This window comes from Rhinoraja longicauda, chromosome 39 (genome assembly GCF_053455715.1).
Source record: "Rhinoraja longicauda isolate Sanriku21f chromosome 39, sRhiLon1.1, whole genome shotgun sequence".
Classification (NCBI taxonomy): Eukaryota; Metazoa; Chordata; class Chondrichthyes; order Rajiformes; family Arhynchobatidae; genus Rhinoraja; species Rhinoraja longicauda.
Window position 1 is genome coordinate 6405337 of NC_135991.1, and position 15109 is coordinate 6420445.

The 15109-nt window shown below is 49.9% G+C and overlaps 1 protein-coding gene across 1 annotated transcript; it reads left to right on the plus strand.

Moving 5' to 3' along the window:
- Positions 1 to 626: 626 nt before the first annotated feature.
- Positions 627 to 14637, plus strand: vma22 (vacuolar ATPase assembly factor VMA22). Its single transcript, XM_078430187.1, has 4 exons — positions 627 to 776; positions 1763 to 1866; positions 11893 to 12029; positions 14435 to 14637. Exons 1-4 carry the CDS (start codon positions 642 to 644, stop codon positions 14614 to 14616), a joined length of 558 nt encoding a protein of 185 aa, XP_078286313.1. The 5' UTR covers positions 627 to 641; the 3' UTR covers positions 14617 to 14637.
- Positions 14638 to 15109: the final 472 nt, after the last annotated feature.

The window sequence follows — 15109 nt, forward strand, 5'->3', positions numbered from 1 at the left end:
CGCCCATTCCTTCTCTCCTGAGAGGCTGCCTGACCTGCTGAGTTACTCCAGCATTTTGTGAATAAATACCTTCGATTTCTACCAGCATCTGCAGTTATTTTCTTAACACGAGCCCGTCTATTGGTTGAACAGCACGTCCATCACGCCCAAAGGCGGGACAAGGTTGACAGACAACTCGTCTATTGGTTCAACTACACGTCCGTCACTATGAGAGGGGTTATAAGGTGTGCAGGGAGCCCGTCGATTGGTTGAATAGCACCTCCGTTAAGCCCTGAAGCGGGACAAGTGTGCAGAGAGCCCGTCTATTGGTTCAACAGCACGTCCGTCATGCTCAGAGGCGGGACAAGGTGGACAAACACATCGTCTATTGGTTCAACTACACGTCCGTCGCCTTCAGAGGCGTGACAAGTTGCACGTCAGTCATGACTGTAGGTGGAACCTTGAGGACAGAGAAGGCGCTGATTGGACCAGCTGAAAGGGAGCTCGATTATTGGTTGAATTGCACGTCAGTCGGGATCTTGGGGGCAGGGAATGCGCCGATTGGTGCAGTCATGGCCGGAGGCGGGACCGCAGCCGGCGAGGAGCTCGCTGATTGGTTCTGGCCGCGACCGTGGGCGGGACGGGACGGGACGGGAAGAGCGATGGGGTCGGAGCTGGAAGTGGAGCCGGAGCTGGGCTCCGTCTGCCGGCGGCTGGACCAGCGGTTGCTGCGGTACCTGGAGGACGTGGAGCGGCTGGGCGAGCGCCGGGAGCAGCTGGAGAGGCTGATGGAGCAGGTGGGGCCGCTGTGGAGGGATTGGGGAGGCATGAGTGGCCAGGGGCTAGCAGGGGCGGGACGGGCCGAATGGACTCCGGGTTGCTCCAAGACCCACGTGATAGACAGTAGACAACAGACAATGGACAATAGACAATGGACAATAGACAATAGACAACAGGTGCAGGAGGAGGCCATTCGGCCCTTCGAGCCTGTACGCACCGCCAATCAATGTGATCATGGCTGATCATTCTCAATCAGTACCCCGTTCCTGCCTTCTCCCCATACCCCCTGAGTCCGCTATCCTTAAGAGCTCTATCCAGCTCTCTCTTGAATGCATTCAGAGAATTGGCCTCCACTGCCTTCTGAGGCAGAGAATTCCACAGATTCACAACTCTCTGACTGAAAAAGTTTTTCCTCATCTCAGTTCTAAATGGCCAACCCCTTTATTCTTAAACTGTGTGTGTCCCTGGTTCTGGACTCCCCCAACATTGGGAACATTTTTCCTGCATCTAGCTTGTCCAGTCCTTTCATAATTTTATACGTCTCTATAAGATCCCCCTCTCATCCTTCTAAACTCCAGTGAATACAAGCCCAGTCTTTCCAATCTTTCAATGATGACAGTCCCGCCATCCCGGGGAGTAGCCTCGTGAACCTGCGCTGCACTGCCTCAATAGCAAGGATGTCCCTCCTCAAATTGGGAGACCAAAACTGCACACAGTATTCCAGGTGTGGTCTCACCAGGGCCCTGTACAACTGCAGAAGAACCTCTTTACTCCTCTACTCAAATCCTCTTGTTTTGAAGGCCAACATCCCATTAGCTTTCTTCACTGCGTGCTGTACCTGCATGTTTACTTTCAGTGACTGGTGTACAAGGACACCCAGGTCTTGATGCACTTGCCCTTTACCTAATCTGACACCATTGAGATAATAATCTGCCTCCTTGATTTTGCCGCCAAAGTGGATAACCTCACATTTGTCTACATTATACTGCATCTTCTTCCCCAGGGCTGGTTTTCCCTCTCCAAAGCTCGCTACTCCATGGGAAGCAAATTGGTGTCTTCTCTCCAGTATGGACCTGAGATGGTAGCTTTGGCTCGCGTTGATGTGAGGTAGGTCGTAGAGAAACAGTCCCTTTGGCCCACTTCGCCCATGCCGACAACGAGTATAGAAGTTGGGAGGTCATGTTGCAGTTTAGTTTGTTTAGAGATAAACAAACCGGGTCCGCGCCGACCAGCGATCCCCGCACATTAACGCTATCCTACACCCACTAGGGGACAACCGTTACATTTACCAAGCCAGTTAACCTACAAACCTGTAGGTCTTTGGAGTGTGGGAGGAAACCGGAGATCTCGGAGAAAACCCACGCTTGCCACGTGGAGAACGTGCAAACTCCGTACAGAAGCAACCGTGGTCAGGGTTGAACCCGGGTCTCTGGCGCTGCATTCGCTGTAAGGCAGCGTCTCTACAGCTGAGCCACCGTGACCGCTGTACAAGACGTTTGTGAAAACCGCATTTAGAATATTGTTTTCAGTTCTGAGCACCGTGCGATAGAAAAGATATTGTCAAGCTTGAAAGGGTTCAGAGAAGATTTGCGAGGATGTTGCCAGGACTAGAGGGTGTGAGCTGCAGGGAGAGGCTGAGTTGGCTGGGTCTTTGTTCCATGGAGCGCAGGAGGATGAGGGGAGATCTTATAGATGTGTACAAAATCATGAGAGGAATCGATCTGGTAGAGTCCCTTGCCCAGAGTAGGGAAATTGTGGACCAGAGAATATCGGTTCAAGGTGAAGGGGAAAAGATTTAATGGGAATCCGAGGGTTAACTTTTTCACACAGAGGGTGATGGGTGTATGGAACAAGCTGCCAGAGGAGGTAGTTGAGGCTGGGACTATCCCATCGTTTAAGAAACAGTTAGACAGGTACATGGATAGGACATGTTTGGAGGGATAGGAACCGAGCGCAGGAAGGTGGGACTGGTGCAACTGTGACATGTTGGCCGGTGTGGGCAAGTTGGGCCGAATGGCCTGTTTCCACACTGTATCACTTTATGACTATATCTACACTGGTCCTATTTGCCTGCCTTTGGCCCAGTCAGAGTGGCACGGCGGTAGAGCTGCTGACTCACAGCGCCAGGGACCTGGGTTCGATCTTGACCACGGGTGCTGTCTGTACGGAGTTTTTACGTTCTCCCTGTGACCATGTGGGTTTTCTCCCGGTGCTGCGGTTTCGTCCCGCACTCCAAAGACACACAGGCCATAAAATCATAAGATCATAAGTGATAGGAGCAGAATTAGGCCATTCGGCCCATCAAGTCCACTCCGCCATTCAATCACGGCTGATCTAATTAGGAAAAGGGGACGTACAACGAGATCTGGGTGTCCTAGTGCATCAGTCACTGAAAGGAAGCATGCAGGTACAGCAGGCATTGAAGAAAGCCGATGGAATGTCAATAGACAATGGACAATAGACAATAGGTGCAGGAGTAGGCCATTCAGCCCTTCGAGCCAGCACCGCCATTCAATGCGATCATGGCTGATCACTCTCAATCAGTACCCCGTTCCTGCCTTCTCCCCATACCCCCTCACTCCGCTATCCTTAAGAGCTCTCTCTTGAAAGCATCCAACGAACTGGCCTCCACTGCCTTCTGAGGCAGAGAATTCCACACCTTCACCACTCTCTGACTGAAAAAGTTCTTCCTCATCTCCGTTCTAAATGGCCTACCCCTTATTCTTAAACTGTGGCCCCTTGTTCTGGACTCCCCCAACATTGGGAACATGTTTCCTGCCTCTAATGTGTCCAATCCCCTAATTATCTTATATGTTTCAATAAGATCCCCCCTCATCCTTCTAAATTCCAGTGTATACAAGCCCAATCGCTCCAGCCTTTCAACATACGACAGTCCCGCCATTCCGGGAATTAACCTAGTGAACCTACGCTGCACGCCCTCCATAGCAAGAATATCCTTCCTCAAATTTGGAGACCAAAACTGCACACAGTACTCCAGGTGAGGTCTCACCAGGGCCCGGTACAACTGTAGAAGGACCTCTTTGCTCCTATACTCAACTCCTCTTGTTATGAAGGCCAACATTCCATTGGCTTTCTTCACTGCCTGCTGTACCTGCATGCTTCCTTTCATTGACTGATGCACTAGGACACCCAGATCTCGTTGAACTCCCCCTCCTCCTAACTTGACACCATTCAGATAATAATCTGCCTTTCTATTCTTACTTCCAAAGTGAATAACCTCACACTTATCTACATTAAACTGCATCTGCCATGTATCCGCCCACTCACACAACCTGTCCAAGTCACCCTGCAGCCTTATTGCATCTTCCTCACAATTCACACTACCCCCCAGCTTAGTATCATCTGCAAATTTGCTAATGGTACTTTTAATCCCTTCGTCGGCCTTCATAACAAGGGGAGTTGAGTATAGGAGCAAAGAGATCCTTCTGCAGTTGTACAGGGCCCTAGTGAGACCGCACCTGGAGTACTGTGTGCAGTTTTGGTCTCCAAACTTGAGGAAGGATATTCTTGCTATTGAGGGCGTGCAGTGTAGGTTTACTAGGTTAATTCCCGGAATAGCGGGACTGTCATATGTTGAAAGACTGGAGCGACTAGGCTTGTATAGACTGGAATTTAGAAGGATTAGAGGGGATCTTATCGAAACGTATAAGATTATTAAGGGGTTGGACACATTAATAATAAATAATAATAATACATTTTATTTATATAGCGCTTTTCATATACTCAAAGACGCTTTACAGAGATTTTGAGAACATTAAACATTGAGAACAAAACATGTTCCCAATGCTGGGGAAGTCCAGAACAAGGGGTCACAGTTTAAGAATAAGGGGTCGGCCATTTAGAACTGAGGTGTGGAAAAACTTTTTCAGTCAGAGAGTTGTGAATCTGTGGAATTCTCTGCCTCATAAGGCAGTGGAGGCCAATTCTATGAATGCATTCAAGAGAGAGCTAGATAGAGCTCTTAAGGATAGCAGAGTCAGGGGGTACGGGGAGAAGGCAGGAACGGGGTACTGATTGAGAATGATCAGCCATGATCACATTGAATGGCGGTGCTGGCTCGAAGGGCCGAATGGCCTCCTCCTGCACCTATTGTCTATTGTCTATTGTCTATTTCTCCCTCCCAACCCCATTCTCCTGCCTTCTCCCCAGAACTCCTGACACCTGCACTTATCCAGAATCTATATCTCTGCCTTAAATATATCCACTGGCTTGACCTCCACAGCCTTCTGTGGCGAAGAATTCCACAGATTAACCAACCTCTGACTAAAGAAATTCCTCCTCATCTCCTTCTGAAAAGAACGCCCTTTAATTCTGAGGCTACGACCTCTGGTGCTAGACTCTCTCACTAGTGGAAACAGCCTCCCGATATCCAGGCCTTTCACTATTAAGAAGTGTTAGGAGCAGAATTAGGCCATTCGGCCCATCGAGACGACTCCGCCATTCAATCATGGCTGATCTATCTCTCCCTCCCAACCCCACTCTCCTGCCTTCTATCACGAATCTATCTCTCCCTGCTTTAGATAGTTGATTTCCTTCTGTAACAAATTGCAAATGGTCCCTCCTGTGCTGAACGGGTGATCGCTGGTCGGCGCGGACTTGTTGGGTCAAGGGCCTGTTTCCATGTTGTATCTCTCCGTAGTCTGAATTCCTCCAAACCTTCCTGTGCATGTACAATACGATACCACCTAGACCACCGGGTGGCGCCGTCAGCGATGGCAGCCTCGCCAACTGTCTGTTTTTTCGTCCTTTCTTGTTATTTTTATCATCATATCATATCATATATATACAGCCGGAAACAGGCCTTTTCGGCCCACCAAGTCCGTGCCGCCCAGCGATCCCCGTACATTAACACTATCCTACACCCACTAGGGACAATTTTTACATTTTACCCAGCCAATTAACCTACATACCTGTACGTCTTTGGAGTGTGGGAGGAAACCGAAGATCTCGGAGAAAACCCACGCAGGTCACGGGGAGAACGTACAAAATCCTTACAGTGCAACACCCGTTGTCAGGATCGAACCTGAGTCTCCGGCGCTGCATTCGCTGTAAAGCAGCAACTCTACCGCTGCGCTACCATGCCGTGTGTTTTAAACGTTTGTGTTAACTTTCTCTGGTTTCTTTCATGTGTGGGGTCGGGGGAAACTGTTTTTCAATCTCTTACCTTCCGAAGATGCGATTTTTTCCCGGATCGTATCTCCAGTCCAATGGAATGTTGGCCTTCATAACAAGAGGAGTTGAGTAGAGGAGCAAACAGGTCCTTCTGCAGTTGTACAGGGCCCTGGTGAGACCGCACCTGGAGTACTGTGTGGAGTTTTGGTCTCCAAATTTGAAGAAGGATATTCTTGCTATTGAGGGCGTGCAGCGTAGGTTTATTAGGTTAATTCCCGGAATGGCGGGACTGTCATATGTTGAAAGACTGGAGCGACTAGGCTTGTATACACTGGAATTTAGAAGAATGATAGGGGATCTTATCGAGACGTATAAGATTATTAAGGGGTTGGACACGTTAGAGGCAGGAAACATGTTCCCAATGTTGGGGGAGTCCAGAACAAGGGGCCACAGTTTAAGAATAAGGGGTAGGCCATTTAGAACTGAGATGAGGAAAAACTTTTTCAGTCAGAAAGTTGTGAATCTGTGGAATTCTCTGCCTCAGAGGGCAGTGGAGGTCAATTCTCTGAATGCATTCAAGAGAGAGCTAGATAGAGCTCTTAAGGATAGCGGAGTCAGGGGGTACGGGGAGAAGGCAGGAACGGGGTACTGATTGAGAATGATCAGCCATGATCACATTGAATGGCGGTGCTGGCTCGAAGGGCCGAATGGCCTCCTCCTGCACCTATTGTCTATTGTCTATTGTCTATTTCTCCCTCCCAACCCCATTCTCCTGCCTTCTCCCCAGAACTCCTGACACCTGCACTTATCCAGAATCTATATCTCTGCCTTAAATATATCCACTGGCTTGACCTCCACAGCCTTCTGTGGCGAAGAATTCCACAGATTAACCAACCTCTGACTAAAGAAATTCCTCCTCATCTCCTTCTGAAAAGAACGCCCTTTAATTCTGAGGCTACGACCTCTGGTGCTAGACTCTCTCACTAGTGGAAACAGCCTCCCGATATCCAGGCCTTTCACTATTAAGAAGTGTTAGGAGCAGAATTAGGCCATTCGGCCCATCGAGACGACTCCGCCATTCAATCATGGCTGATCTATCTCTCCCTCCCAACCCCACTCTCCTGCCTTCTATCACGAATCTATCTCTCCCTGCTTTAGATAGTTGATTTCCTTCTGTAACAAATTGCAAATGGTCCCTCCTGTGCTGAACGGGTGATCGCTGGTCGGCGCGGACTTGTTGGGTCAAGGGCCTGTTTCCATGTTGTATCTCTCCGTAGTCTGAATTCCTCCAAACCTTCCTGTGCATGTACAATACGATACCACCTAGACCACCGGGTGGCGCCGTCAGCGATGGCAGCCTCGCCAACTGTCTGTTTTTTCGTCCTTTCTTGTTATTTTTATCATCATATCATATCATATATATACAGCCGGAAACAGGCCTTTTCGGCCCACCAAGTCCGTGCCGCCCAGCGATCCCCGTACATTAACACTATCCTACACCCACTAGGGACAATTTTTACATTTTACCCAGCCAATTAACCTACATACCTGTACGTCTTTGGAGTGTGGGAGGAAACCGAAGATCTCGGAGAAAACCCACGCAGGTCACGGGGAGACCGTACAAAATCCTTACAGTGCAACACCCGTTGTCAGGATCGAACCTGAGTCTCCGGCGCTGCATTCGCTGTAAAGCAGCAACTCTACCGCTGCGCTACCATGCCGTGTGTTTTAAACGTTTGTGTTAACTTTCTCTGGTTTCTTTCATGTGTGGGGTCGGGGGAAACTGTTTTTCAATCTCTTACCTTCCGAAGATGCGATTTTTTCCCGGATCGTATCTCCAGTCCAATGGAATGTTGGCCTTCATAACAAGAGGAGTTGAGTAGAGGAGCAAACAGGTCCTTCTGCAGTTGTACAGGGCCCTGGTGAGACCGCACCTGGAGTACTGTGTGGAGTTTTGGTCTCCAAATTTGAAGAAGGATATTCTTGCTATTGAGGGCGTGCAGCGTAGGTTTATTAGGTTAATTCCCGGAATGGCGGGACTGTCATATGTTGAAAGACTGGAGCGACTAGGCTTGTATACACTGGAATTTAGAAGAATGATAGGGGATCTTATCGAGACGTATAAGATTATTAAGGGGTTGGACACGTTAGAGGCAGGAAACATGTTCCCAATGTTGGGGGAGTCCAGAACAAGGGGCCACAGTTTAAGAATAAGGGGTAGGCCATTTAGAACTGAGATGAGGAAAAACTTTTTCAGTCAGAAAGTTGTGAATCTGTGGAATTCTCTGCCTCAGAGGGCAGTGGAGGTCAATTCTCTGAATGCATTCAAGAGAGAGCTAGATAGAGCTCTTAAGGATAGCGGAGTCAGGGGGTACGGGGAGAAGGCAGGAACGGGGTACTGATTGAGAATGATCAGCCATGATCACATTGAATGGCGGTGCTGGCTCGAAGGGCCGAATGGCCTCCTCCTGCACCTATTGTCTATTGTCTATTGTCTATTTCTCCCTCCCAACCCCATTCTCCTGCCTTCTCCCCAGAACTCCTGACACCTGCACTTATCCAGAATCTATATCTCTGCCTTAAATATATCCACTGGCTTGACCTCCACAGCCTTCTGTGGCGAAGAATTCCACAGATTAACCAACCTCTGACTAAAGAAATTCCTCCTCATCTCCTTCTGAAAAGAACGCCCTTTAATTCTGAGGCTACGACCTCTGGTGCTAGACTCTCTCACTAGTGGAAACAGCCTCCCGATATCCAGGCCTTTCACTATTAAGAAATGTTAGGAGCAGAATTAGGCCATTCGGCCCATCGAGACGACTCCGCCATTCAATCATGGCTGATCTATCTCTCCCTCCCAACCCCACTCTCCTGCCTTCTGTCACGAATCTATCTCTCCCTGCTTTAGATAGTTGATTTCCTTCTGTAACAAATTGCAAATGGTCCCTCCTGTGCTGAACGGGTGATCGCTGGTCGGCGCGGACTTGTTGGGTCAAGGGCCTGTTTCCATGTTGTATCTCTCCGTAGTCTGAATTCCTCCAAACCTTCCTGTGCATGTACAATACGATACCACCTAGACCACCGGGTGGCGCCGTCAGCGATGGCAGCCTCGCCAACTGTCTGTTTTTTCGTCCTTTCTTGTTATTTTTATCATCATATCATATCATATATATACAGCCGGAAACAGGCCTTTTCGGCCCACCAAGTCCGTGCCGCCCAGCGATCCCCGTACATTAACACTATCCTACACCCACTAGGGACAATTTTTACATTTTACCCAGCCAATTAACCTACATACCTGTACGTCTTTGGAGTGTGGGAGGAAACCGAAGATCTCGGAGAAAACCCACGCAGGTCACGGGGAGAACGTACAAACTCCTTACAGTGCAACACCCGTAGTCAGGATCGAACCTGAGTCTCCGGCGCTGCATTCGCTGTAAAGCAGCAACTCTACCGCTGCGCTACCATGCCGTGTGTTTTAAACGTTTGTGTTAACTTTCTCTGGTTTCTTTCATGTGTGGGGTCGGGGGAAACTGTTTTTCAATCTCTTACCTTCCGAAGATGCGATTTTTTCCCGGATCGTATCTCCAGTCCAATGGAATGTTGGCCTTCATAACAAGAGGAGTTGAGTAGAGGAGCAAACAGGTCCTTCTGCAGTTGTACAGGGCCCTGGTGAGACCGCACCTGGAGTACTGTGTGGAGTTTTGGTCTCCAAATTTGAAGAAGGATATTCTTGCTATTGAGGGCGTGCAGCGTAGGTTTATTAGGTTAATTCCCGGAATGGCGGGACTGTCATATGTTGAAAGACTGGAGCGACTAGGCTTGTATACACTGGAATTTAGAAGAATGATAGGGGATCTTATCGAGACGTATAAGATTATTAAGGGGTTGGACACGTTAGAGGCAGGAAACATGTTCCCAATGTTGGGGGAGTCCAGAACAAGGGGCCACAGTTTAAGAATAAGGGGTAGGCCATTTAGAACTGAGATGAGGAAAAACTTTTTCAGTCAGAAAGTTGTGAATCTGTGGAATTCTCTGCCTCAGAGGGCAGTGGAGGTCAATTCTCTGAATGCATTCAAGAGAGAGCTAGATAGAGCTCTTAAGGATAGCGGAGTCAGGGGGTATGGGGAGTAGGCAGGGACGGGGTACTGATTGAGAATGATCAGCCATGATCACATTGAATGGCGGTGCTTACAGGCTCGAAAGGCCGAATGGCCTACTCCTGCAATTGTCTATTGTCAGTCGCTCTGCGGCCTAACATCATGGAGCTGGCGGCCTTGCTTGAGACTGATTTTGAGCCCCACCGCTGTGGACTTACCATCAGAGCCTGTGATCCCTTGCCTGGGATCGACACTCCAACCGTGCCCTCGGATTTCAATATCGAGGTGCTCGCAGTCTCGGGTAGAGGCCGATGTCGGGAAGCTCCAAATCGCAGAAGGTTCAACCCGACCCGGGGTCTGATCGCCCGGCACGGGGGAGCTGAGATCCTCCCCCCCGATGCAGGAGCTTGATCGCCCCGATGCGGAAGCACTTTGTACCTGTCCACGTTCTCCACAGAGATGCTGCCTGACCCGCTGAGTTACTCCAGCACTTTGTACCTGTCCACGTTACCCACAGAGATGCTGCCTGACCCGCTGAGTTACTCCAGCACTTTGTACCTGTCCATGTTCTCCAGAGATGCTGCCCGACCCGCTGAGTTACTCCAGCACTTTGTAGCTGTCCACGTTCCCCACAGAGATGCTGTCTGACCCGCTGAGTTTTACTCCAGCACTTTGTACTTGTCCACGTTCTCCAGAGATGCTGCCTGACCCGCTGAGTTACTCCAACACTTTGTGTCTCCCAATACTTCTGTGGCAATGAATTCCATCTGAAGTTCCACCAGGACGTTGCTGGTGATATTTATTCCTCATATCGTGTTCGAGGAGTAAATTTTGGGGGGTCACGGTGGCACAGCGGTAGAGTTGCTGACTTGCAGCGAATCGGAGATCCGGGTTCGATCCCGACTATGGGTGCTAACTGTACAGAGTTTGTACGTTCTCCCCATGACCTGCATGGGTTTCCACCGAGATCTTCGGTTTCCTCCCACACTCCAAAGACGTACAGGTTTGTAGGCTTGGTAAATATAATAATTGTCCCTCGTGGGTATAGGATAGTGTTAATGTGCGGGGATCGCTGGTCGGTGTGGACCCGGTGGGCCGAAAGGGCCTGTTTCTGCACTGTACCTCTAAGCTAAACTAAACTAAACTAGTTTGACATCCTCCAACAGTGTAAACAAGTTCACCAGGTTAATGCCCGGGATGGCGGGACTGACATATAATGAAAGAATGGATCGACTGGGCTTATATTCACTGGAATTTAGATGGATGAGAGGGGATCTTATAGAAACATCTAAAATTCTTAAGGGATTGGACAGGCTAGATACAGGAAAAATGTTCCCGATGTTGGGGGAGACCAGAACCAGGGGTCACACAGTTTAAGAATAAGGGGTCGGTCATTTAGGACTGAGATGAGGAGCTTTTTCACCCGGAGAGTTGTGAATCTGTGGAATTCTCTGCCACAGAAGGCAGTGTAGGCCAATTCACTCGATGTTTTCAAGAAAGACTTAGATACGGCTCTTAGGGTAACAGAATCACGGGATAAAGGATGTAGACACACTCTGCTGGAGTAACTCAGCGGGTCAGGCAGCATCTCGGGAGAGAAGGAATGGGTGACGTTTCGGGTCGAGACCCTTCTTCAGACTGAAGATAGGTCTGAACCCTAAACGTCACCCATTCCTTCTCTCCCGAGATGCTGCCTGACCTGCTGAGTTACTCCAGCAGTGTGTGTCTACCTTAGATTTTAACCAGCATCTGCAGTTTTATTCTGACATTGATTTAGGATGGTCAGCCATGATTGCATTGAATGGTGGTGCTGGCTCGAAGGGCCGAATGACCTACTCGTGCACCTATTTTCTGTGTTTCTATGTTGCTATGTAACTTGACGTCATTTTTTTGCTTGCAGTCAGAAGCAAGATGGCCACCATGGCTTCAGTATAAAGCGAGTGGACTCGAGTGAAGTGGAAGCAGCAGGGCTCAACGAAGCCAAAAATTTAGAGATAGAAGAGATTGGACCCAAAGTCCTGACTGAATCTCCCCAGGGTAAGACTCTGGCTGCCGATTAAGTGTCCTTGTACATGTTATCAGTCACAGGAGCAGAATTAGGCCATTCGGCCCATCAAGTCTACACCATTCAATCGTGGCTGATCTGAAGTATTGTGTACAGTTTTGGTCTCCTAATTTGAGGAAGGACATCCTTGTAATTGATGCAGTGCAGCGTAGGTTCACGAGATTGATCCCTGGGATGGCGGGACTGTGATATGAGGAAAGAATGAAATGACTAGGCTTGTATTCACTGGAGTTTAGAAGGATTTGAGGGGATCTTATGGAGACATAAAATTATAGTCTGACCTTTCTGTCATGGGCCTCCTCCAGTGCCATAGTGAGGCCCGCCGGAAATTGGAGGAGCAGCACCTCATATTTCGCTTGGGCAACTTGCAGCCCGGTGGTATGAACGTCGACTTCTCCAACTTCAGATAGCTCCTCTGTCCCTCCCTTCCCCTCCTCCTTCCCAGATCTCCCTCTATTTTCCTGTCTCCACCTATATCCTTCCTTTGTCCCGCCCCCTGACATCAGTCTGAAGAAGGGTCTCGACCCGAAACGCCACTCATTCCTTCTCTCCCGAGATGCTGCCTGACCTGCTGAGTTACTCCAGCATTTTGTGAATAAATCGATTTGTACCAGCATCTGCAGTTATTTTCTTATATATAAAATTATAAAAGGACTGGACAAGCTAGATGCAGGAAAAATGTTCCCAATGTTGGGCGAGTCCAGAACCAGGGGCCACACAGTCTTAGAATAAAGGGGAGGCCATTTAAAACTGAGGCGAGAAGAAACTTTTTCACCGAGAGAGTTGTGAATTTGTGGAATTCTCTGCCTCAGAGGGCAGTGGAAGCCAAATCACTGGATGGATTTAAGAGAGAGTTAGATAGAGCTCAAGGGGCTAGTGGAATCAAGGGATATGTGGAGAAGGCAGGCACGGGTTATTGATTATGAACGATCAGCCATGATCACAACGAATGGCGGTGCCGGCTCGAAGGGCCGAATGACCTCCTCCTGCACCTATTTTCTATGTTTCTATGTTACTATCTATCTCTCCCTCCCAACCCCAATCTCCTGCCTTCTCCCCATAATCCTTATTGCCCGGACTGATCAAGAATCTGTCTGAGGAAGGGTCCTGACCCGAAACGTCACCTTTTCAGTTTAGAGATACAGCGCGGAAACAGGCCCTTCAGCCCACCGAGTCCGCGCCGACCAGCGATACCCGCACACTAACACTATCCCACACACACACTGGGGGACAATTTACAATTATACCAAGCCAATTAACCTACAAACACACACATCTTTGGAGTGTGGGAGGAAACCGGAGCGCCCGGAGAAAACCCACGCAGGTCACGGGGGAACGTACAAACAAACTCCGTACAGACAGCACCCGTGGTCAGGATCAAACCCAGGTCTCTGGCGCCCTGAGGCAGCAACTCTTCCGCTCACAGAGAAGGGAGACCCGGGCGTGATCCTGACTGTGGGTGCTGTCTGTGTGGAGTTTGCACGTTCTCCCCGTGACCTGCATGGGCTTTCCCCGTGACCGCCCACACTCCCAAGGCAAGCGGGTTTGTAGGTTAATTGGCTTTGGTATAATTGCAAATTGTCCCCCAGTGTGTGTGTGGGATAGTGTTAGTGTGCGGGGATCGCTGGTCCGCGCGGACGGACTCGGTGGGCTGAAGGGCCTGTTTCCGCGTTGTATCTCTAAGCTAAACTAGTGTGTGAACGGGCGATCGCTGGTCGGCATGGACTCGGTGGGCCGCAGTGCCTGTGCCTCTGAATGTCACGGTGAAATTCTTACCCGGGTCTCTGGCGATGTGAGGCCCCGTCTCGCTGGGTTTAGATTAGAGATACAGCGCGGAATCAGGTCCTTTCGGCCCACCGGGTCCACGCTGACCAGCGATCCCCGCACACTAACACTATCCTACACGCACAAGGGACAATTTTTACATTTGCCAAGCCAATTAACCCACAAAGCTGTACGTCTTTGGAGTTTGGGAGGAAACCGAAGATCTCGGGAGAAAACCACGCAAGTCACAGGGAGAACGTACAAACTCCGTGCAGACAGCACCCGTAATTCGGGATGGAACCCGGGTCTCCGGCGCTACATTCGCTGTAAGGCAGCAACTCTACCGCTGCGCTACCGTGACCGTTCGTGTGAACGGGCGATCGCTGGTCGGCGCGGACGGACTCGGTGGGGGAAGGGATTGTGTTTCCGCGCTGTGTCTCTAAACTAAACTAGTGCGTGAACGGGCGATCGCTGGTCGGCGCGGACTCGGTGGGCCGAAGGGCCCGTGCCTCTGATTGTCACGGTGAAATTCTTACCCGGGTCTCTGGCGCTGTGAGACTGTGGCCCGCTGGGTTAACCCCTCCCTTGACAATGGCCGCCTTGTTCCGTGCAGTGAGACAGAGGAAGAGAAGCCGGTGGGAGCAGGCAGGCGTCGAGGAGGAATGGCGAGATCCAGCGAGCGAAGGGGCGCCCAGCGGGTTCGAGGAGAGGGCGAGACCAGCGCGGGGGCGCGGGTCCGTCGGCCAGCCTGGACCCCCTCAGATGGTTCGGGATTCTGGTGCCCCAGAGTCTTAAATTTGCTCAGACCTCCTTCCAAGAAGAAGGTACGTAGAAACATCGTAAATCGGTGCAGGAGTAGGCCATTTGGCCCCTTCAAACCAGCACCGCCGTTCACTTTGATCATGGCTGATCATCCACAATCAGTACCCCGTTCCTGCCCTCTCCCATATCCCTTGATTCCCCCATCCCCAAGAGTCTAACTCTCTCTTGAAAACATCCAGTGAATTGGCCTCCACTGCCTTCTGTGGCAGAGAATTCCACAGATTCACAACTCTCTGGGTGAAAAAGTTTTTCCTCATATCAGTCCTAAATGGCCCATCCCTTATTCTTAAACTGTGTGGCCCCTGGTTCTGGACTCCCCAACATCAGGAATATTTTTTCCTGCATCTAGCCTGTCCAATGCTTTAAGAATTTTACATGCTTCTATAAGGTACCCTTTCATCCTTCTAAATTCCAGTGAATACAAGCCCAGTCAATAGACAATAGGCAATAGGTGCAGGAGGAGGCC